This window comes from Chenopodium quinoa, unplaced genomic scaffold (assembly GCF_001683475.1).
Source record: "Chenopodium quinoa cultivar QQ74 unplaced genomic scaffold, ASM168347v1, whole genome shotgun sequence".
NCBI classification, from domain to species: domain Eukaryota; kingdom Viridiplantae; phylum Streptophyta; class Magnoliopsida; order Caryophyllales; family Amaranthaceae; genus Chenopodium; species Chenopodium quinoa.
In genome coordinates, this window is record NW_018743292.1 from 4,445,576 (window position 1) to 4,470,007 (window position 24,432).

Genomic DNA, 24,432 nt, shown 5'->3' on the forward strand with positions numbered 1-24,432 from the left:
AAAATGAGGGTGTGAGAAGTTTGTATTACCGTACAAATAATAATTGGACTGACGAAATATTTGATCAGTCCGCAATAATTTGTGTTTAATTTTATATGTTAGTCATCCTTCCTCTTATTCTCAAACTCTCCATTACGGACTTGATACAATGATATTCAATGGTTTAACTGTTCAATCAATGGGTGTATGGCTAGAGATGGCGACTCGTGGATGGCTTGCATGCGCAGCTAGCTAGCTTTCGCGATGCATCGTTAGATCCCCAGAATGTACTTTGGTGGATATACTTTGTAAAAGATCCAATCATTTTTCTTCTTTCTACGAGGATAGCATGATATAATCCAGCGCCAGCTAATTAAGTAAGATAACCATACAATTTTAAGATTCTAGCTTCTTCCTTTTACCAACCAATTAGCTTGAACTTAATTGAACATATGCTACAAAATTCAAACTTTTCACTAGACGAAATGACTACAATTGCTCCATTACGTAGGGTGTTCCATCCTTTCCCGACATTTTTGGTCAAATACGATTTTAAGCTAGAATGTTCTAGTATTACATTTGGATTATTTGGAAAATAATTACTTAATCTTTACTTAATTATGACTCCTTAATTACTTGGGAATTTAGTAAAGCTCTTTTATATACGTACGTAATTATATCGATTTTCAAGTTTTTATCGTTTAATTCTATATTATATAAAAAAATTGTATATACTTCGTATGTATTATAAAGAATATAATGGTTAAAATCTTAAGATATATATACTTCATATCATGTACATATACGATATCTATATAAAATAAAAAATGTACATATACAATATACTTATATAAAATTTATGATGATCTTCATTATCTTAGTAGAAATAAGTTTGAAATAAACTCCGTACATTAATTGAATGTGCGACTTTCATTACATGTAATAAAGTCCTAACTAACTTAGCTAGTATGAATGAGTATCCGTAAATACTCATCTTCCACATGAATATACATGTTTTATACGGAGTACATATGGTAAAAACTAATTAACATCTGACATCGTAATTTTTTATTTTGAAATTAATTCTTGATTATATACTCGTAACAAGTGGTATGAATAAAGTATAATACCCTGCAATGACTTAAATTAACCCTATCAAAATTGGTTGATCAAGTTGAAAATCGATATGACGAGAACATTTAATAAATATCATAAATTTGGATAACTTTATTTTATTCAGTAATTATAAGTAAAAGCTAGTAAAACACCTATCCATTTTGCAAAAAAACAAATAAAACCTTAGCTTCATGAAAAGTCATCAATCACTAGGTGACTCTAAGAAATTAAAAGGTTTTTATTTTATTTTTTTATTTTTTTATTTTTTACGGGAAGAAATTAAAATTTAAAACAATATAATAATCCTAAAATGACGGTTAAAAATAATATTAAAATATAATTAAATGACGGTTTACTTTATCTTAATCAAATTTCATGCATCATTAAGACACCCACCTTAAACTCTATATATAGCCCCTTAACCCATTTCCCTCAACCTCATTTCAATTACTTCAACTTAAGCTCTCTTGTGTTTACCAAACTAAGCATATTTCACTCAAAAATCACACATTTTTTCAACCTTTTCTCCTTATTATCAAACAAAAATGGCACCACCAAACCTCGAAACCGCGATCACAGAGCCAACTATGGCACCACTAGGGAAGCATATGAGCCGGGCCTATGTGACTTTCTTGGCGGGTAACGGAGATTACGTCAAGGGAGTTATTGGGCTGGCTAAGGGCCTAAGAAAGGCTCGATCAGCTTATCCTTTGGTGGTAGCGGTGTTACCCGACGTGCCGGAGGAGCACCGTAAAATGTTGGTTGCTCAAGGGTGTATCGTTCGAGAGATTGAACCCGTTTACCCGCCCGAAAATCAGACCCAATTTGCTATGGCTTATTATGTCATCAATTACTCCAAGCTTCGCATTTGGGAGGTAATAATATAATATACAATCTTTCTCCTTTTATTTTTTTTACACCTTAGCCATGTACTTGTCGTGATTTTAGTACATCATGTAGATGCTTGGTAAAATTAATTATTAGGCTGTCGACAATTAAGCTGATGAAATTTATTGTTACGTGTTTTCAGTTTGTGGAGTACACAAAGATGATTTATTTAGACGGAGATATACAAGTGTACGATAATATAGACCACTTGTTCGATCTTCCTAACGGCTACTTCTATGCTGTAATGGACTGTTTTTGTGAGAAAACATGGAGTCATACTCCACAATACAAGATTGGATACTGTCAACAAAGCCCAAATAGAGTTCGTTGGCCCGAAGAATTGTTGGGCCCAAAGCCTGCTCTTTACTTCAACGCTGGCATGTTTGTGTATGAGCCCAGTATCTCTACTTATCATGATCTTCTCAAGACTCTCCAAATCACCCCTCCTACTCCTTTTGCTGAACAGGTAAATTTTCAATTGATTCTAATTAAATTGCATAAATTTGTTGGTTTGGTGGTATGCTTAGTGGTTAATTAATCTTACATATTGTTGATCACTTTATCAATATATCGAGAATTGGATGATTAAATTGAATGGAGTAACTAATTGGGTTGTGGATTTGGATCGTGAGTTATATATTTGTTTCGTAATTAACACAATTTGACTTATTTCAGACAATATATATTCAAGTAAGTACATAAAAACTAATTGGCTATTGGTATAGTGGTGATTGGGGCTACACTTGGTAGGGAGGACTACGTATTCGATTCCCCGTAATAATAATTAGGAGGGAAGTGGAACTTAACCACCTAAGACTGATTCCCCAAATCCGGATTAGTCCAAGACCGAAGGGTGAACCGGCTAGAATGCCTAAAACAAAATAAAGTTACATAAATTAAAAATAGTAAATTTTAGACACGTACAAGTTTACAAAAGGAAATTGATTTAATTCTAAGTACATTAAAATAATTTCAAGTGAACACGCCCTTAATCAAGATTCAGAATTTTTATTATTATTTAATTCGAAATAGATGAATTTGTTAATTGCATTTACTTTTTGTTAATTCATTTACTTATGCTAATTACATGTGTAGGATTTCTTGAACATGTACTTCAAGGACATATACAGGCCCATCCCACCAATTTACAACCTAGTGTTGGCCATGTTATGGCGCCATCCAGAGAACATCAACTTAGAAGAAGTCAAAGTCGTTCATTATTGTGCTAATGTAAGTGAAATTTCTATCTTACCCTTAACTAATTTTTTTACATGGTGGGTATTGTTCGAGAGATTGGACCCGTTTACCCACCTAATTAAAAAACTGACCCAATTTAATTTGTCTATTATTATGTTATTAATCACCCTTAACTTTTGACATACAGGGTTCGAAACCTTGGAGGTATACAGGCAAAGAAGAGAACATGGATAGAGAAGACATAAAAATGCTAGTGAAAAATTGGTTTGACATATACAACGATGAATCGCTTGATTACAACTCGGAAGTTGAGGCTCAGAAGACATTGCAACCTTTCAGGGCGGCACTCACGGAGGCTGGTGTTCTTCATTATGTTACCGCCCCGTCTGCTGCTTAGTGTTGATGATCTAGTGCATATATTGTTAGCACAAATTTTTTTTCTTTCTTTTCGACAATAGAAGAATATGTACGTGAGATTTTGGTTTGTCTGTTATTTATGATCATGTTTTTTAAAAAAACAAAAAAAAATCATCCCTTGAATTTGGAAGTAAGGGAAGGCTATGTATAGATTTTAGCTAAGACTATTGTAATTTTGTAAAGGTTTATATATTTCTTTTATTTGTAAGCTTTGGTGTTGTACATAGTATCTAATATTAAAAAAAAAAAAAAAAAAAAAAAAAAAAAAAAAAAAAAAGAAATTTTGAAGTTTTTTAATTTTACGTGGAATTTTTTTTTCTCGATCTTGTAAGCATATTTTTTTTTAAATATTTTTGTAATTATTGTAGACACTAATAGGATTAGTTTTCATGATTTCTATAATATTTTCAAAGTAAAACTTGAACAATTTAACCTATTATTGATATCAAAGCTAGGGAAAGGCTAGGATCTAATTTCATCTTCTTCTTCTTCTTTTAACTTTAATTTTTGTAAGCATTAGGTAGTACAATTTGTATAAACGTATAATACATAAGTTGAATTGAAAGAATTTTTACATAATCAACGGATCAACAAAATAAAGAATAAGTTAAAATGGATATAAATTTCAAAAAAAATAAAAAAATTGAGGCATGCAAGATCAAGGCCAGGCCATATATTCCTTAGCTAAAATCTTGTTGCAATATATCAACTATCATTTGATCCATCAAAGACAATTTATGGTCTACTTTAACCCTTAACGAGAGACAACTAGACAGACAACCACGCTAGACAAGACTACATACATTTTGAATTTTTGATGATGAAGCTAATTACACATGCATTTTTAAACCCCAAGGACCCCGCGATTGTGAAGTTGGAAGATGACATTTCCAAACACCTATCAATCTTAAACCTAGCTAAACTAAATTATCCAAGGGAAATGGAAAATCTTAACTAGAACATCTAGAAGAAATCAAAATAATCTACATCAAAATATGAATATAATTTATTCAAATTAGATTCAAGTTTTGAAATCCACTTTTCAACACTGTAATATTTACAAGAAAGATATGCAACGTGTTTACAGGCCGGGCACACCAAATTACAGAAGAGGTTGTAGTGCATTTAATTTGCTTTAATAGTAATGTATAGTTTTTTTTTTTTTTTTTTTTTGTTTTACCCTTGGCAATATATGTATACAAGTTATAATGAGAACCAGGATTAAAATATAAGAATTAGGAACTAATCTAGGCCCTTAGATCATGTTAATCGGACGATCCACATGCTTCCTGTGTCATTAATGACATTTTCGTAATATTTCAACTTTACAGAGTGATTTCCAGTTTCAATTCATTTCTAAAAAGTAGAGAAATCAGTCATAAAATAAATGAAATTGTCTTAAAAGTTAAAAAAACTGGAAAAAAAGTTTGAAAAGATGCGAAATTACGAAAATGTCATTAATGAATGCGGGTGAAACGTGAGCCGTTAGATGGAGCGCGATTAAAGGTTGAGATTGGTTCCTAGTTCCTATTATTCCACCTAATAAGCACCTTAGAGGAGCATTTTTTTTTTTCAACATATTCAAGTAATTTAAAGTGAAAAAAAGGACAATTATGCTCTCATATTACGGCTACAATAAATCATATTTAACAATTTATCTATCTTTTTGCAATAACTAATCTTTCACAATAACATATGACATCGTTTTACTCAAATAACATTAAGCAATCTGCTATTTACCAAGCACATTTATACAATAAGACAACCCGCTATATATCAAATACGTTTATGTAAAAAGCTAAATAATCAACTATTCAAATCAGTTAACTAATCAACTAGTTAAAATCCGCGAACAAGATTTAGCTTTCAGTTTTCAGCTATTCACCAAATATGCATACACAAACTATTGGGTGCGGGCAACCGCACCCAAGTGTTCGTGCGGCTAGGACGTATTGGGAGCGGTAGCGGCAGTGGTGGAGGTCGCAACTGCTGGAAAAGTCGTCGGGAAGCTCTGTATCCATTGCAACAAAGGAGTAATCGTCGATCAAAGATCGAATCAACAAAAACTCAGATTCAAGATTATCATACCTTATCATAATCGATTGAACAAGGCCATGAAGAATCCAGAACTGATCGAATTTTTAGGGTTCTTCAATCTTCACTTCTTCAATTAACAGAGTAGTGTGCTGCGGTTTGTGGTGGGCTGCGATTTGTGGTGGTGTGGGCTGTGATTTGTGGTGGTGTTGCAATTTGTGGTGGTAGCGCGAATTGTGGCGGTGGGCTGCGATTTGTGGTGGTGTGGGCTGTGATTTGTGGTGGTGGCGCGAGTTGTGGCGGTGGGCTGTGATTTGTGGTGGGTTCAGTGAATTGGAACGGCGGCGGCACAAACGGCGAGGAGAAGCTCGGTGGCCGGACTGATTTTTCAAGGAGGAAAGGGAAGTGGGGAACGAAGGAGAAGGAGAGGGAGTGAGGGGTGGCGTGAGGTCAGTGAGGACCTGCTGACAGGAGAGAGAAAGCAAGAGAGGAAGAAGAAGAGGAAGAAAGAGGAGAGAGAAGAAATAAAAATACTTTATAATTTTAGTATATCAGCCAATAAAAGTAACATATTAGCCAATTGATGTTTGATATTAATCATTATTATGGACATATTAGACATCAATAAAAACGTATAAGCTAATAAAAGGAATATATCAGCCAACAAAAGATACATATCATCCAATAAGAGGAATATATAAGCCAACAAAAGATACTTATCAGCCAACAGAAGGAACATATTAGCCAACAAATGAAGCGTATCAACCAACAAAAGGATGAAATCAACAAACAAGAGCAACAAGTAAGCCAACAAAATAATCATATCAGCCAACAAAATAAAACATATAAGCCAACAATTAAAATATACATATCAGCTAACAAAATAAATATATCAATCAACTAAAGAAACATATAAGCCAAATGATGTTTGATATCAGCAATCAAAAGAAACCTATCAAAAATTTTTAAAAAAATATATCAGCTAACAAAAAGAATGTATTAGTCAATACAAAAATCATATAAGTCAACAAATGAAACATATCAGATAACACATGAAACATATAAGCCAACAAGTAAAACATATCAGCCAAGCCAGCCGCTAGAGCTGGGCATGGGCTGTGCCGGCCAGGGTGCGGCACGAGCTCGCCAGCGGCATGTCACGTCACGGTGTCCGAGGAGTGGGTCGTGGGCCGTGCCGTGAACACAAGTTTGAAAAATCGGCACGAGCACGGCACGAACCCGCGAGCGGTAATTTGGCTTGCAGGACAGCCCGCCAGTACGGCACGCGGCACGGCCAGGCATGCCCAGCACAGCTCGCTGCACGCCAGGCACAGTCCGGCACGGCACGGCCCGTGCAAAACGGCTATAATTCACTGCTTGAAACGGCTCTTTCCAACATAAGTAATATATAATAATAATAGAAATAACATAAATAATAATAAAGAACTATAATAATAAAATTAAGAATAATAAAAATAAAAAAGGACAATAATAATATAATAATAACAAACATAAACATAAATTAATAAAATTATTTAAATAGTAAATTCATTTTAAAAGTTGTTAAAAAAAATATATCGATTTTTTTTAAAAAAGAAAAAAGTATGGGCGGCCCGGTGTCCAGCCCGACACGACACGCCAGGCACGTGGACTGGGGTGTGCCAAATGGTGGCCCGGCACGGCACGACCCGCTAAGATTCAGGCACGGCACTAGCCACCACCAGGCACGGCCCGCGGCAGCCCGACACGACACGCTGCTCACCTCTACCAGCCGCACGAAAATTGTCTGCACGCAATAGTTTCTCATATGCATATAGCCCACTAGCACCATGCACGCCTGTCCCTCACCTTTCGAGCTCTCCGTACAATTTTTATTTATTATTTATTTATTTATTTATTACAGAGTATATTGTAAATGACAAAAGAATAGTTACGCGGTAACAAATCTAATATTGGAAAATATTTTTACATCATCACATTACTAAAACTCAATATTATCTCCAACGTCCTTACTAAAAAAGTTGGAATAATGAGTTCTTTATTATGGAGTAGTATGACGCCAATTGCATGCAAATGTTTTTTGGATTAAAAAATCCATGATTAGATCCGCTCATACAAAGTGAATCAATAACAATGGTGATTAATTTAAAACAACTGATTCATAAAAGTATCATTCTAATTGATCAATTTGTAACTTACTCTAAAAGTAGTTGGTCTACGCGTCGGTCGAACAGTTTAAACACTTTTATAATTGGAGTAGTTAACTTTTTATCATTTTTGTTTACTAATTTTATTTTTCGTAATTATTAAATTAAAGTTTTAGGATTTGATGACTTTTCATTCTTCTATTGCTATTTTAATATTTTATCAACTTCTTTTGTTTGTCATGTTTGTCGATTTTTCTAGTGTTCAATGCTTGTATATTTGATTTGAACATCAATATATTGTCAAAATATAGTTTATTAGATCAGATCATAAAGGTTCAATATTTTAAACTTACACGCTATGATAATTTTTGATAAATCACATATTAAATTTATTTAGAAAATAATAAACATAGCTTTAAGGCTAATATAAGGGGTTAAAAATGAAAAGAACAATGAAAACAAAATTAATTACACTAATTTATTCATAATTTTGTCATACATTTCTAAATTAATACCAAATCAAGAAAAATGTTAAATGCTTATTTATAACATTAAGGGTTACCTATAGCATTATCCTATTTTTTTTATTAATTTTTTGAATATTAAAAATAAGATTAACAAAAGAAATTTAAAGAGTAATTTTTATTGCACTTCATTTAATTAATACCTAATTTGACCGGTATTTGTTAAGATCTTTAACTTATTGTCATAAAATAATACAAATAATTAAATTAAATGACCCTTTGCTTGTTCCATAATTTACTTTTTGTGTTCGAAAATAACAAAATACCTACTCCATTCTAAACATTAATTAAATAAATATGGCAAACTCTTTGTCTTATATAACAATGTCGGTTGATCAATAATGTTATCCAAAAAATATACACCTAAATGGAGTCTTAGTCATTATCCCAAAATTAGGGCCAACTAACATAACTAATTAAAACTGAAAGTTACCTTCATAAGATCAGGTAACGCGGATGAGAAAATGGGCTTGGAATTGGACACGAAGGTAGCTGCTTCTTGTGGGCCCTTTTGATGATGGGCCCATATGTGAACCATTTTATCAACTGCCATAACTAACAATGAACGTTATCTATATAGTAATCTTCTGCATGGAATGAGGAAACAACTAGTGTGGGTTGGAATTTAGGTGTCTAAATAAAAATTGACTAATTAAGTAAATGGATTAAATTGCATGAAACAAGAAATTTGGACCGTCAATGGAAGAAACCGAGGTCGGCTGATAAAGATGTTTCCTAAATTAGAGGAAACAAATGTTTAGTATAAGATCAGAATTTCTAAGTAGGTTGGTTTGGAAAAAGAATGCCAAAACGACACCGTTTAAGGAAACTTCGTTTGGTTAGTTGTTAATAGGAGAGTGGGATGTGGTAGTATGTGTTCCACTTAACTATGTCAGTTGGCACAATATTATTGATAAAGATACAATTAAAAAAAAATAATGCTAAAGTGAGGGATTAAAGAATCTTGGACGAATAAAAATTGATTCTTTTGACTAATAGTAGTAGGGCACTTTGAAAAGTAATCTAATTAATTAGATTAAAAAGATACCGTATAAAATTTCGAATTTGTTTATTATAAATTCGAGCCAAATCAACATATATACAATTAAAATAAAAGTAATGATATATGTAACTGTTAGGGCTATACATGTGTATTTTATTTAAAAATGCATGATAAAATTATACATATAGGTATAATGAATAATGTTACATTTCACATATTTTTTTTCAAGTTTTAGCTTCATTCTACATGTAGTCCTAAGTATTGTGTATATCATTTTCCTTAAACTATTTTGTGGTTTTACACGAAATATCTAACTCACGAGTTATGATAATTAGGTTTTAAAATGCAACTAATACTCTTTAGGTTCAATCAAATTTCATTTATTACCCTTAAAGTCTCAAATCCCTGATTGTGTGTTGCTCTTCTATCCCTAACCCGCACACACTTCATATCTATACTATTATTTTAAAACAGGAAGTTTGAAGGACACGTGTCCACTTCCAGTTTATTCTGATTAGAAAAAATATTTAACAAAAAAAAAATTAATCTCATGACTTTACAAATACCTTACTTTTCAAACTAACTTTATACATGAAAATTAATCATGCCTTTACAAATACCTTAATTTTCAAACTAACTTTATACAAGAAAATTGATCATGCCTTTACAAAAAAAAAAAAAAAAAAAAAAAAAAAAAATCTAATGTAGATTTAAGTTTAACTGTTATTTAAAAAAACTAGTATTTAGCTCGTGCGATGCACAGGTTAATCTTGTTGGCTAAACAGAAAGTATATGTTTTTCAATTAAAGAATTTTACTATTATGTGTTTAAATTGTTCTTCGATTTTTTTAGAATCAAAACATACGAAGTATGTAAATATAAATTATATTGTATTTTTTTAGTAACATAAAATACTACGTAAATGTAATGCAATATATTCTAAGCCAAAAAAAAAATTACATCATATCATATGTAAGAAATACAAATTGCATCAAGCAAAAAAACCATCTACTAATACATACAAGTTTAATCCAAACCCAACGTACATGTGAAGGAAAACATTAGCTAGCCTACCTACATATGGATGCATTAAATGATAAATTGTTAAATACAAAATAATTTATAATAAAATCATTAAACATTAATCAAACACTAATACTTCTGATTAAGATTTTTATTATTTATGTTATTTTAGTTAATATCAAAAAACACTATTCTTTCAAAAAAGAAACAGTATGAGAGTACAGTGAAAATAAAATTATTTGTACAAAACTAATCATATGAAATTCTTATTAAATGCTTCCAATTGTCTCTTCACAAAATTGAGATATTGTAGTTTCCATCCAAATATATTGTTCCTTTGTTGAATATTGAATTTTTCACCTACAAACACATAAAATCACCAAATAAATCAAATCAATATTACTTAAAAGAAATAGAAACTGAAAATAGAAAAGAAAATCAAAATCGATTATTAAAGAGAAAATATATAGTGGAGTAGAATGTAAAATTTAGAAAAAGATTTTACAAAAAAAAAAAAAAAACTCAATATAGAGTCTAGCTTATGTGTAACCGAACATTTTGAACATTAGAGATAGGTACTCGTAATTTTATTATATAATGAAAGTACAATGTAGCATCAAGGAAATAATACAAATAACTACTCTGCCACATGAAAAACATCATGTTAGCAATAAGTGGAAATAACAATTTAAAGACGTAATTAAAATTAGATCAAATAAAAAAATTGTTTTGCAAATCTGGTTCAAATTTACAAAAACAGTACTAAAAACACAATAAACGAAAATCATGGACAAAAATGAAGTAAAAAATAAATAAATTTAAAATGAGATCTTAAAAAATGAAAAGGAAAGATATAACAAAATAAAAAATATTGAAATTAGAATTATAAAAACTCCATCTTTAAACATTGTAAAAGAAAATTAATTGTGCAAATCTTTTAAAGAAATCCAAACAAAATATTGATACACAATTGTTCTTACAAAAACGATTAAACACCAATAACCCAAAAATTCAAAAACAAATTTCAAAAAAAAAATTGAAAATAAATCCTACATAAACTTAATAAAAATCGAACTTAAAAAAAAGTGACACATGATAAAATTTAAAAATATTAAAATTCATAGAAACAATTATCTTTGAACATTGAAAAAGGAAAAAAAAATACAAAGTTTTATAAATACCTAGACAAAATTCTAAAGCGCAAGTTGTTAAAAAATGATAAATACCAAAGCAACAAAAAGTGAAAAGAAATTTGAATAAAAAAACGAATGATAAATAAAGTTGAGAAAACATACGTCTGATTGCTCCTTTAAATTCAATGCCGCTATCATTTTTGAAGTTTGCATACATCTTGGCAATAATTTTTTTAATTACTTAATATAAATTATAGATTTATGATAAAAGAGAAAAATGGTAGAGTTAGGGTAAATAGAGAAAGCGTAAAAAGTTAGATAGGGGGAAGATAAACTATTATTAATTTTTTAGTGTGATTGAAAATTTATATATATATAATGCAATTTAGTGAAACCCAAGAGACACAAATGAAAATTGATATTTTTTTTTTGAGGGGATTGAATCGTTTAGGAGTTTTTATTTTTATTTTATTCTTTTATTTTGTATATTTTTTTTTACACTTTAGTTGAAACAAAAGAGAAAATAAAAAATAAAGCAAAAATTATAAACGCAGGAAGAGGACAAGAGTCCTTTAAATTTCCCGTTTTAAAATATTAGTATATAATTGTGTGAAAAATTGTTCCCTAACTTACAAAGGTGTCACTTCAATTTGTTTTAAAAATGTAAATACAGGATGCTAAACAAAATTAGTTTTTTTTTTTTTTCTTAAATCATTTTTTATGAAAGATTAGTGTTTTTTAAGAGAAGTTAATTATTCATAGACCCATCACCCTATTGAAAATAGTAAGTTCCTTTCTACTTTTCATTCCACTATATATGTATTCATATTTTAAGTTTCATTTATGTTATTATGTATGATCAATTTGTTTTTCAAATTTAACAAAATTGTTATTTTTAATATGCACAAAGGTGATTGTGGGTTAACAGTGAAAGCAAAGATTAAAGCGGGTTGTAAATTATGTTTAGGTGAGCCTATTTCTTCAATTTGGTGTATAATGCAATTTTAATAATAACTTGAAAATTTTAATTTGTAGCCCTCTTATGTATATTGTTCCGAGGAATACATGGTTTTTTTTTTATTTTTTATTTTTTTTATTTTTTTTTTTATTTTTTTTTTTTGCATGCATGGTTGATACTGCATATATATGGCAGAAGAATGGTATAGTTAGAGGCTCAAAAGTTATCTGCCCTTATAAGTCACAATATTGCATATGGCAGAAGAAAAAGAAAGTTAAAGAAACCTTACATATATGCAATGCATATTATAGAATACTAATAATTAGAGAAAGTTAAAGAATATTAATATTGAAAAAATAAAATTTGCAAGTTCGACTAAACGGCTATAAGATGCAGTTTTTCACAGTATGACATACGGTTTTTTTTTATTTTATTTATTTTTTAGTAAAAGTTTTGATAGACTTTTAACTATGTTTTACTTTTAAAATACTTTTTTTTTATTAGTTCTTTTAAAATATGGAGTTCTTATTTAACACTACTATTAAAATATTTTTTACGGAATACTATTCTTATATGAAATTGAAATACTAAGCAAATATACAAATACAAAAACAATTATTATAAAACATTAAACATTACGGAATATTATTCTTATATGAAATTGAAATATTAAGCAAAATACAAATACAAAAACAATTATTATACAACATTAAACAATCGTGCATCGCACGCTTTTAAAACTAGTTAAATATTCAAACTTTTCCCTCCCCCAACTTTATTGTAAGAATTTGCATTGAACAAAATTGTTGGATTGATATGATAATAATTTATTGATGGTTCTACAACTAATTGAATTTGAAGTTTCACGTCCGTCAACTCGTCATTTTTAACTTTCGTATTTTTCCTTCTAAGATTAGTGGAGATTTGGGTTAGAGTTGTTAGAAAGATTAGAGTAAATGTAGTGGATTATCATGAAAACTCAAGTGTGTATGTATGGACTATGGTGCAATTTTAAGATGGAGATTTGGGTTAGAGTTGTTAGAAAGTTTTAAGAGTAAATGTAGTGGATTATCATGAAAACTCAAGTGTGTATGTATGGACTATGGTGCAATTTTAAGACCATAAAAGTATCTCAACAATCATCAAAAACGACAAGGGTAACATACACATGTAAATATATACTACCTCAACAATCATCAAAGACGACAAGGGTAACATACTGATGTGAATATATATGTATATACTTTTATGTTATACTGTTTATTGTAACATATCGAGAAACAGAAATATATTACATGTGAATTTTACTTGATGACTAATAACAATATAAAAAATATTACTTATACATGTTACGTGGTTATGTACATATGTGATTTACATGACTTTATGAGAAATTTTAATTGATAATAATTATAGATAACAACATAACATATAGTCGTTATTTCAAACAACTTGATTTTTTTTCAAAAGGGTAGGGCAGTAAGGATAAGTAAATTGTAGTGTAATGAATTTGATTTGATTTTTTAAAAAAAAACATGTTACTACGTGGATATTTGGATGACGAGTTTTAATTAATTATAATTATAAATATTGACATAATGTAACGTAATAAATATTGTCAATTTACGTGAAGGAAAAGTAGAATTTGATTAGATTTTTCTAATCTTAATAAAAACATGTTACTTATATCACGTACATGATTAATATGATAAAATTAAATTGGTCATAATGACAGATAACGATATAAAATAGTGATTATCTTCAACAATAAACATAATATTTATATTCAATTCGCGTAGAGGGATAAGTAAACAAATTTCAGTGTATTGAATTTGTGTATTTGACTATTTGAGTGTGAATCTAAACAAAATAAAATAGATAAGGACACGTGGAAAGTTAATGTAGAGTGAACTTACATTTCCACCCCTTCAAATTTCTATATAAACTAGTCCTTTTTTCTGTTCTTAACCATGCAAAAACATTACACAATATATTCAAAACACATATCTTTCCAAAGAACAACACAAATAAACACATATTTAAACCACAAATCATTCTTAAATTCTTCAAAGTAAATGGGTTCCAAATTGATGAATAACCTCGAAACCATGATGATGATGAACGGTGAAGATAACACCCAAATGAGAGCTTTTGTGACATTTTTAGCCGGTAACGGTGACTATGTCAAGGGAGTTGTAGGGCTTGCCAAGGGCTTAAGGAAAGCCAAGAGTCGTTATCCCTTGGTGGTGGCGGTTTTGCCCGACGTTCCGGAGGAACACCGTAACATATTGGTGTCTCAAGGTTGCATAGTTCGTGAAATTGAGCCAGTTTGTCCTCCTGAAAACCAGACTCAGTTTGCTATGGCTTACTATGTCATCAACTACTCCAAGCTCAGAATTTGGGAGGTATATTATGTTACTTTAATTGCCTATTTTTTAATTTATATTTAAATTAGTTTTTTTTTTCCACAATTGCCCTTCTTGCTTAATTATTTTTTCCATACGTACATACATGTCTCTTTTGGTCAAGTATGCTATTTGCATAAATGATTATAAAATTACTACTTTGTATATGCGTGAAAACTATTAATAACCTACATTGGTAATTGGTAATCTTGGTATTATTAAATTAAGCTACAAAGAAAGATTGAGATGGTTAAAAAAAATGTAGTTGCACAACATATATACAACTTTTACGATTATTAGGATCAATTTTAAATTAATTCCTTAACTGGAATTTTTTCTATCGGAATCTATCATTTATTCTCAATTAAAAACTTTATTTTTTGAAATATATTAAAGAACAAATTCGTAAATTGAGTTGTGGCTCCTACATCTATGAAAGAGTAAAAAAAAGTCATTTCATCATGATATATATAAAAAGGTATATATTTATAAGCTTATTACGGACAAAAAATTATACGATTCTATTATTTTCCTTCCAAAAAAAGCATACGCAGTTTAATCCTTTTGACTTTAAAATAGTATATATTTAAAAATATTATAATTCCGATGTTTTTGCCATCTTTAAAAGACACGATATCATTTTAATTTGTATTTTTCTTTTAAAAATGACAGTTTGTGGAGTTTAGCAAGATGATCTACTTGGATGGTGATATCCAAGTGTTTGATAACATTGACCATCTCTTTGACTTACCCGATGGCAATTTTTACGCTGTGATGGACTGCTTTTGTGAAAAGACTTGGAGCCACACTCCTCAATATAAGATTGGGTATTGCCAACAATGCCCAAATAAGGTCCAATGGGCCGAAGATAAGTTGGGCCCAAAGCCCGCTGGCCCCGCTCTATACTTCAATGCTGGCATGTTTGTTTTTGAGCCCAAAATGTCCATTTACCATGATCTCCTCAACAAACTCAAGGTCACCCAGCCTACTCCCTTTGCTGAACAGGTAAATGAATTATTCTCATTAGTCATTACATTTATTATTTAGAGGTTAAAATAATATTACTCGTATCGATCTATCATGTTCACATTATTACCTTTTTTTTTTTTTTTTTTTTTTTAGTTAAACCAAACTTTGGTTGATATGTGAAATTGTGATACAAATGCAGGACTTTTTGAACATGTACTTTAAGGACGTCTACCAGCCTATCCCACCAATTTACAACCTTGTTTTAGCCATGTTATGGCGTCATCCCGAAAACATTGAGCTTGAGGAAGCGAAAGTGGTTCACTATTGTGCTGCAGTAAGTATATATAACATTTATTCATTTTGTTCGGAATTACTTTTCACATGTAATATTGTTACATACATTAACTAATAACGTGACCATTTATTTATTATCATGTATGTTTCAATTGTCTCACCGGAATACCTAAATTTTAGGGATCAAAACCTTGGAGGTACACCGGAGAGGAAGCGAACATGGACAGAGAAGACATTAAGATGCTCGTTAGCAAGTGGTGGGAGATTTACGACGATGAATCGCTTGATTACAAGCCAGAGGAAGCAAGGCTTCAATTGCTGAAGGCAGCATTATCTGAGTTTAGTAATGCTTATTATATGTTGGCACCATCGGCGGCTTAAAGTGATTATTCACTCCATTTATGTACTAATATGAAACTAATGTATCATATAATTTTTATTGGAGTGTTATGCTTTATGTTTTTTCTTGTACAATCAAGTGGTCTTATCTGAAATATTATACCAGATAGACCTGATTAATATAGATTCAGTGTGTAATACTACAAAATTTGGACAGGCATAGAATTTTATTTATGCCTTGTTCAATTATCATGAATTAATGGAGTAATTATGCTTACAGAGTAAGGTATTGTTTGTCTGCCTTTCTTATGATTTTAAGTGAGCAATCCATAATCTTAGAAACAGAAATACAATTTGGTGTTTATATTTAACATTTATTTTTTCAAGTTATTGAAGTATTTGATACATGAAACTTGTTAAATTTTGAATTGAGATTGATCAATTTATATATATTAAAATTTAATGAATATAAAAGTGGCCGTGACTAAATATATTACTTGATCGAGCTACTTTATATGTTTATAAGCTTTATTTATTTTTTGTAAAGAAAATTTATATTTTATATAAAATAAAAAGAAAAATATACTCCATTTGTCCCATAATATAATTCTTATTTTTCTATTTTGAAGAGCCAAAATGTTGTTCCTGTTTCTATTTTTGGATAATATGTAAAGCCCATTATACCCTCACTTTTTAACTTTATTCATTGTACTTTCTACATTACCCTTAAATTTTGCACCTGTCTTGTACTTTTTTCACTTTTTCTCTCTAACTTTTGTCTATAATTGTACTTTTTACTTTTATTAATGTATTTCATCCACTTTTTCCTCCTATTTCTTAAATACCGTGAAAAAACACAAACATGAACCATATTATGGGACGGAGGGAGTACAATAAAGTATAAATCTTGACAATGAAGTGACGTAGGGTGATTAGTTGCACAATTCGACAAAGAATTTCAGCGTCTGAAGGTTTGAATTGATTTCTACCGGTCATGATTTCTATTAGTCGGGCCCCGGAATCAAAATACTTAATAAAATATATTTTCGGAAAAGGAAACGGGTCAACGAGTCCAACACACAGCACTATGACAGTATGACTGACATGTTTTTTAAGCCATTTGAGTTTGTTTAGGGCCCGAAACAACGTTTTAATATTTTTCGAATTTTATTTTTGCCTAATATTCGTATTAGCCTTTTGTTTGGACTATTTAAATGTTTTAGCCGTCATTAGAAGACAATTTTTCAATTATTATAATAATAATAATAATTTGGAAAAATTCATGGGAATAATCCCACCTTTAGGCCATTCTTTTTTAATAATCCCACCTTTCAGATATTATTTAATAATCCGACCTTTACCCCCCATTCTTTTTTACTACAGGTTACATGACACGTGGCGGCCTGTCCAAAAAAAAAAGTTAAAATAATCAATTAAAAAAACCTTTAAAAAAAAAATCCAACCACACCATTCAACCCCAGCAACCCATGAAACCACCCAAAACCCCTAAACTCGACCACCCCATTCAACCCCAGCCACCAACAAAACCACCTAAACCCGACCATCGTAGCCACCCACAAAACTCCCCAAATCCGACCACTCCGCCCCCTTCCTTTCCCAAATCAAACCACCCTACCCCCTTTCCCTGTTAAATCCGACCACCCCACCTTCTTACCCTCTGAAATCCGACCACCCACCCCCTTTCCCTCCCAAATCAGACAACCCTAGCCCTTCCCCTTTGAAATCCGACCACCCCACCCCTTTTCCCTCTGAAATCCGAGCAATCCACCCCATCCCTTTTCGATTTCCCCTTCGACCTTCGTCCTTGATGGTTTCATCGGAAATGGCGGTTCGTGGTGGCTGGGAATTTGCAAAGAGATAAGAAGAGAGAGAATGAAGGAGAAGGGGGCTGGGGGTTCGTGGTGGCTGGGTTCGGGGTGGGGGGTTTAGGGTGGTGGTTATGGTGGGGATAGGGCTGGGTTTCGGATGGGGGTTTGGGTGGTGGTAATGGTAGGGGTGGCTGGGTTCTGGGTGGGGGGTTTATTTTTTTGTTTTTTTTTACCAATTATGTAATGATACGTGTCAATTAATCCTTAAAAAAAAAAAATTTACATACTTAACCGATTTCAGGTAAAATGGGACCAATAAAAAAGAATGAGGGGTAAAGGTCGGATTATTAAATAATATCTCAAAGATGGGATTATTAATAAAGAATGGCCCAAAGGTGAGATTATTCCCATGAATTTTTCCTAATAATTTTGAGAGTGTAACTCTTTTCTGATGGATTTTTTTTTATTTTTTATTTTTATACAAATTTATCGCTTGTAAATCTATTTATTCGTATTAGAAATCGCCCTTGCTTTTCCTCCATTAATTCCGACCACGTCATGAAGTGATCAAAATTAAAGTAGAAATAACAGAAGTTCCTTGATCACAAATTGTAGAATGGAAAAAAGACGTAATACACGTATGAATTATGAAGAAAGCACATTGTAATTCTCATGTAGGAAGACGAACATTAAGTACTATTGTAAAGTTTAGATTAAGGGATTAAAGCTTACCCTGATTCTCATTAATCCATACCATTGTTTATATCATTATATGACTCACTATTATTGATTCACTTATGTGAGAGTACGAAGGTTTGGCAGCCACTTTCAATGACGGTTGCTCTAAAGCACTTATGAGACTTCAGGTTGGGCACATCATGGGCATATTTTAAAATGTTACATCCTCTATTCTTTTTTACTTGATCCGCTTTGACTTTTACACTATTTATCACATTTCCTTTAAATGTCTTTTGCAAATTATATACTTCATATATGTAATAACATATTCATGTGGGGTTTTATTAGATTCGTCTCAATAAGTACTATCATAATATATATTTAGTATAAGTTTTACTTGTGGGGAATTAAAGTTATTAATCATTAAAGTAAAAAAGAACGGAAGAAGTATATAATATGGCAAGGCTTACACAGTCACACCATATCTTTAGCTATATCATGTGTTGTGGTCTTGTGGACTGTCCTTAGAGTTCGAGATTCGCTAACTCAAGAGAATTAGAAGCTCAGGACCTATCCACTCCTAGGAATTGTAAGTTGTTGGCTCACTCCATTAAGCGTTTGATTCAATAATATCGATGTACATTAAGTGTTTCTGTCTCTTCTTTCGCCTTGTTTTAATCTATATTTCCACCAATATTAACATTATATTGCAAGCGGAATGCAATTCATTACTTTGTAGTTTGTTTTTGCATCATGAATATAATAATTATATTGTAATATGTTGTAAAAAGTATATAATATGCATATACTATGTACAATAATGTCTATAACTAAAGATTATGAACTAAGGAGAAAAACTAAAGATTAACTATTCTATAAATTTTATAGTAACAGAAAACTTTATAGTAACAGAAACATTAAGACGTGGTTACTTTTTATGAGTTTCCTCCTATAAGTTTGCTTATTTGTTTAAGGATGTTTCTAGAGAATTTCTTACCCTTAAGCTTATTTCAAGTTTTTATTTAAGAAGAATATTCGCATAGAACAACCCCACAAATTGTGACTACGTGACATTATTAAATATAACCCAAATTGTTTGTTAGACGTCAGTAAATTATGCAAGTATCCAACTTGGAGGATTTTATGCACGTACTCCTTAAGACTAGGATGTGAGCTTTTAATTTGAATTTTTACTAGGTTTTATTTTTGTTATTATCATCTTGATTATTCCTCTATTTCAAATAAAAATAAAATAAAAAAATAATATCTTGATTTTTTTTTTTTTTTTTTTTTTGGAAACAATATCTTGATTGTTCCTCTCTATATATTAATTAACTCCTGGATTAATTATTGTCATTATCTCTGTTTTAAATTTTTGATAATTCCAACGTAACACTATCAATTTTTAATCTATGCCTCCTTTCCAAATTAAGCATCTACTACTATATTTGGTTATTGTTGGTCTCTTGATGACAATTAAGGGAGGTACAAGCCAAGCGTGTGCAGCTTGCAAGTACCAACGTCGAAAATGTGCCCCAGATTGTCCCTTAGCCCCTTATTTCCCCGCCGATAAGCCTAAGATGTTCCAATGTGCACATCGATTGTACGGTGTGTGTAACATCACCAAAATACTTAAGAAATTAGATAGCAAAGACCGAAAGGATGAGGCTATGAAATCTATTATATTTGAGTCTGAAATGCGTCAAAAGTATCCTGTTTTTGGTTGTTGTTATGCTATTTGGCAACTTAATGAGCAATTGAGTCAACTTCAAGAGGAGCTTTATTACGTTCAATCGTGGCTAGCTATATTGAAAAATAAAGAACATAGTCATGGCAATATTACGGTTGACCCTACCCAACCATCCACTATCCAACCTTCTCAACTTCAGCTAGATTCGGCCCCAAGTACTAGTTATAACCCGCATCATCAGTCTAACGTTGATATGTACTTTGCCCCGAACAAATTTTTTGTAGGTGACCAGGATTTTGCGTTTGCTGAACCAAATGTAGGCGTGAAGCCTTCGTTGTTGTTGCAACAACAATATGGTGCCAATAATAACTATTGTGTTAATAGTTTAAGTAATGAGATGAAACAATTTATCATTTCACAAAGACTGCCTCTACAACAAGAACTTGATGAGGTTTCTCAAGATCATTATGATGATTTGCCTTTCGATACTATTGCTGATGATCAACAATCTTACATTGAATCCAAGGGTGTTTGTGAATCAAGGTATTCATCTTTTGTAATTGTGTGTGTTTTGTCCAACTCATTTCAATGGATTACAATTTTTTTTATGGTTATTCGATTGTTTATTTGAATTTGAGGTCATGTTCTCTTAACCTTATTTAAAACATTTATATATATTTTTTTTCTTCGCTTTACAATACTTGCAATTGAGCTATTCGACACTCAATATAAGATGGTTTCTAATATGTAAAGTAATTATAATTAACTTAACCATTAAACTTCTTTAATCTCTATACGAAGTATTAATTAAGTGCGTGTTAAAGAGCTTGATTGCAAGTGTTATTAAAGGGTAAGTACTTTGTTCTTCATGTACAAGTATAACAATCAAGAAAGTTTTTTTTTTATTTTTTTATTTTTAATTTCCCTCATTTTGTATTAAATTTACAATTATTTATGTATGTTTTCAATTATCTCATAGTATATTATTTATGTATTCCACTATCCCAAAGTATATTAATGTATTGAATTCTTTTCGAGTTCATTTTTATTATGATATGGGAAACTTGCCCTTCTTTAATATTTTCATTGGTTTCTCCTCTGATTGCTAATAGGAAGACCAAAAGATAAAGAAGGGAGACATATTAGTAACAACAGTTCATTTCAAATACGTAATATAAGTTCAACATAAGATGTAAAGTCAGCAAAAATAAGTAAAAGGAAGCGTGTCACTTGACATTATTTTATAATTCTCCTAAAATCTTGTGCAAAAGGTAGCGTGTCACTTGTAAAACAGAAGGGGTACTCCTTATCATTTTTACTCATTAAAAATTATATGAGTTGACTGATTAAACATATTTTGTTGAATTGTACTAAATTAATCTTATTTTTTCCTAAAATTAATTTTTTTTAATGAATATTATATTTTTACAATGAAGAGATAATACTAGAAGCATATATTTTTCTAAAATTATATTTTTCACAATTATGATAATTATCTGATTTATTTATAGCCAGTTGTACGGTTGTACCCGCTTGTACCTTAGGTACAACAACAAATTACAAGTGGATTTTCTCATAATAAAATAAAATAATTTATCGATAATAATCAAATTTTTATGTTGTGCAGTGCTGAGTCAACAATGAGGGACACCATACAATCAATGGAAACATTTTCTCAAAATCATGAACTTAAAACTGCTGCTGCATGCTTCAGTCTTACCAGCGTTAATTGATGGATAAAAGTACAGGATTAGCAAATAGAGTTTTTTTTGTTAAACCGAGATTTTTATTACACCTTACTAATTTTTATTTTATTTTATTTTATTTTATTTTAATAGAAACAGGAAATTTTGATTCGGCTATTCTTTATTTTTTATTCTAATTTTGGTTTAGGATTTTTTTTATTTTTTTTATTAAACTTTATACATTCTTATATGTTTTCCCACATTCAATAATGTAGTACACTTGTACATACAATTCGTAATTTTATACCCCATATTAATTAAATAAATTATTAGGTGCAAATTTTTATTATCAAGTGATGTAATGTTGCTCGATCATAATCTAAATTATGGAAAGTTTAATTTTATTATTTTCTTTTATTACAATCTAAATCCAAATGGATAGATTAATTATTGTATTCTCTTTTGAAAAAAAAAAATGTCAAATAATTGCATATCATTAAGAGTTTATAGTATGAATCAACATCGATTGATTGAACCGTACATGTAACGTATAAAATGATATTGGAGATCGATCAAGATACGTAAATTATTTTTGATTTACAAGGATCTCAAATGAAACGATGCTAGTATGATTCGATCCTAAATCATGTACGTACTCACGGCTATCATTTTTTGATACTTAATCTTATTTGATTTTAAAAAATAAATACAAAACCAAATAAAATCCGAACTAGCTAGATAATTTTAAGACAGCCTGGTATCTTTAAGATAACAATAATTAACCTTCGTTTCTCTACCAAATTTAGTATGAGATTATCAATTTATGGGAAAAAAAATTACCAGATTTCGACATATATTTTGCAATTTGCATGCATCATTGAATCATGTAAATTGCACCTGGTCATCTCAACATTATTGTCACAAATAACATACCTTATAGTAAAATATTTGATCATAAACATTCAAAGGGTAAAATCTTAGATTACCTTGAATGGCAAAAACTTGGTATCTTTATATTTTCATACTCAACAACTCTCGTATATAAATACTCCCTTCGTTCTCATTTCAATAAAACGCAGCATTTTCCCTTTTAGTGCCTTTGTATACTTTCAAACAATAAACTTACCAGAGCATACAAAACACCAAAATCGAAAATGCTGAAAGTTTTCAGTCTTTTTGCTCCCTTTGCAACCACATTACTAATACTATTTAACTCCATTGTGAATTCCAGAGTAAGCCCTGAAACCCAAAACAGAATTGACTCCATTTGTAGGTCTAATGAAGACTATGGATTTTGTAACAAGGTCTTCCATGCCGATATCCCAAAACCGGACATGGACTACGTGGGCTTGACGAAGATCACAATCATGGAGGCTCGAAGGAACGCCTCGAACACATTGGACTACATAAGGGCTCAAATCCCAGGGGCAAAGGATCAAGAGCTAGACTACTATAAGGTGTGTGAAGATGCATACTCGACTCTTAAACAAAGTTTTGATCTAGCTTTTGATGATTTTAATAAGGGTAATTATGAACAGATGATTGCTTATGAATGGGATACGCCTAGGACTCAGGCTAAGTGTGTTACTATCTTTACAGTTCCTTCCCCTGCTCTTGAAATTCTTAATGAGAGGAATAGAGAGATGAGGATTCTAATTACTATGGCTGTTATAACAGCTACTTACATTGTTACATGATTATTATCTATCTCAAAAATTTTAGGCCGGAAAATCTATCATCAAGAATAAATTCGTTCACAATTTAATTCATCGGTCATGTGATGCTCTTCTTATAAGTATTGTGTTTCAATAGATTCGTTCACAATTTAATTCATCTGTCATGTGATGCTCTTCTTATAAGTATCGTGTTTCAATTATTTAATACCATGCATCAAGAAAAATAATAAGCGTACTTTCTCTTCTTTTTTGGTTCTTCCATTTTTACTTTTGCACACTATTCATTGCCTCATATAAAAACAAATGTTAACACGTAATATTTTATTGATTCAGTCTCAATATGTTTTTTAAATATCAATTTTCAAGATTTTACTAATATGTAATTCAAGATGTTAATGGTAAAGTTATGCATTAACAATTTTAAAAGTAATTAAGGTAAAACTTGGAA

The 24,432-nt window shown here is 30.7% G+C and overlaps 4 protein-coding genes across 4 annotated transcripts; all 4 read left to right on the forward strand.

The window, feature by feature from the left end:
• The first annotated feature begins 1,506 nt into the window (after nt 1-1,506).
• LOC110736533 (galactinol synthase 2-like) lies at nt 1,507-3,612 on the forward strand. Its single transcript, XM_021916762.1, has 4 exons — nt 1,507-1,970; nt 2,126-2,449; nt 3,079-3,213; nt 3,368-3,612. The coding sequence occupies exons 1-4, from the start codon at nt 1,641-1,643 to the stop codon at nt 3,575-3,577; spliced, it is 999 nt and encodes a 332-aa protein (XP_021772454.1). The 5' UTR covers nt 1,507-1,640; the 3' UTR covers nt 3,578-3,612.
• A 10,766-nt stretch (nt 3,613-14,378) lies between these two features.
• LOC110736534 (galactinol synthase 2-like) lies at nt 14,379-16,711 on the forward strand. The gene is made up of 4 exons (XM_021916763.1): nt 14,379-14,824; nt 15,497-15,829; nt 15,993-16,127; nt 16,268-16,711. Exons 1-4 carry the CDS (start codon nt 14,495-14,497, stop codon nt 16,466-16,468), a joined length of 999 nt encoding a protein of 332 aa, XP_021772455.1. The 5' UTR covers nt 14,379-14,494; the 3' UTR covers nt 16,469-16,711.
• Nucleotides 16,712-20,134: 3,423 nt separating this feature from the next.
• Nucleotides 20,135-21,272, forward strand: LOC110736019 (LOB domain-containing protein 27-like). The gene has a single exon (XM_021916178.1). The coding sequence runs from the start codon at nt 20,346-20,348 to the stop codon at nt 21,252-21,254; it is 909 nt and encodes a 302-aa protein (XP_021771870.1). The 5' UTR covers nt 20,135-20,345; the 3' UTR covers nt 21,255-21,272.
• Nucleotides 21,273-23,462: 2,190 nt separating this feature from the next.
• Nucleotides 23,463-24,005, forward strand: LOC110737241. The gene has a single exon (XM_021917607.1). The coding sequence runs from the start codon at nt 23,463-23,465 to the stop codon at nt 24,003-24,005; it is 543 nt and encodes a 180-aa protein (XP_021773299.1).
• Nucleotides 24,006-24,432: the final 427 nt, after the last annotated feature.

Bases quoted from the DNA above. Each gene is read 5' to 3' on its own strand.
- LOC110736533 (XM_021916762.1), top strand. From the start codon at position 1,641: ATGGCACCACCAAACCTCGAAACCGCGATCACAGAGCCAACTATGGCA. The intron at 1,971-2,125 runs GTAATAATATAA...ACGTGTTTTCAG, and splicing joins CCAAGCTTCGCATTTGGGAG to TTTGTGGAGTACACAAAGAT. The intron at 2,450-3,078 runs GTAAATTTTCAA...TTACATGTGTAG, and splicing joins CTACTCCTTTTGCTGAACAG to GATTTCTTGAACATGTACTT.
- LOC110736534 (XM_021916763.1), top strand. From the start codon at position 14,495: ATGGGTTCCAAATTGATGAATAACCTCGAAACCATGATGATGATGAAC. The intron at 14,825-15,496 runs GTATATTATGTT...TAAAAATGACAG, and splicing joins CCAAGCTCAGAATTTGGGAG to TTTGTGGAGTTTAGCAAGAT. The intron at 16,128-16,267 runs GTAAGTATATAT...CCTAAATTTTAG, and splicing joins TGGTTCACTATTGTGCTGCA to GGATCAAAACCTTGGAGGTA.
- LOC110737241 (XM_021917607.1), top strand. From the start codon at position 23,463: ATGCTGAAAGTTTTCAGTCTTTTTGCTCCCTTTGCAACCACATTACTA.
- LOC110736019 (XM_021916178.1), top strand. From the start codon at position 20,346: ATGCCTCCTTTCCAAATTAAGCATCTACTACTATATTTGGTTATTGTT.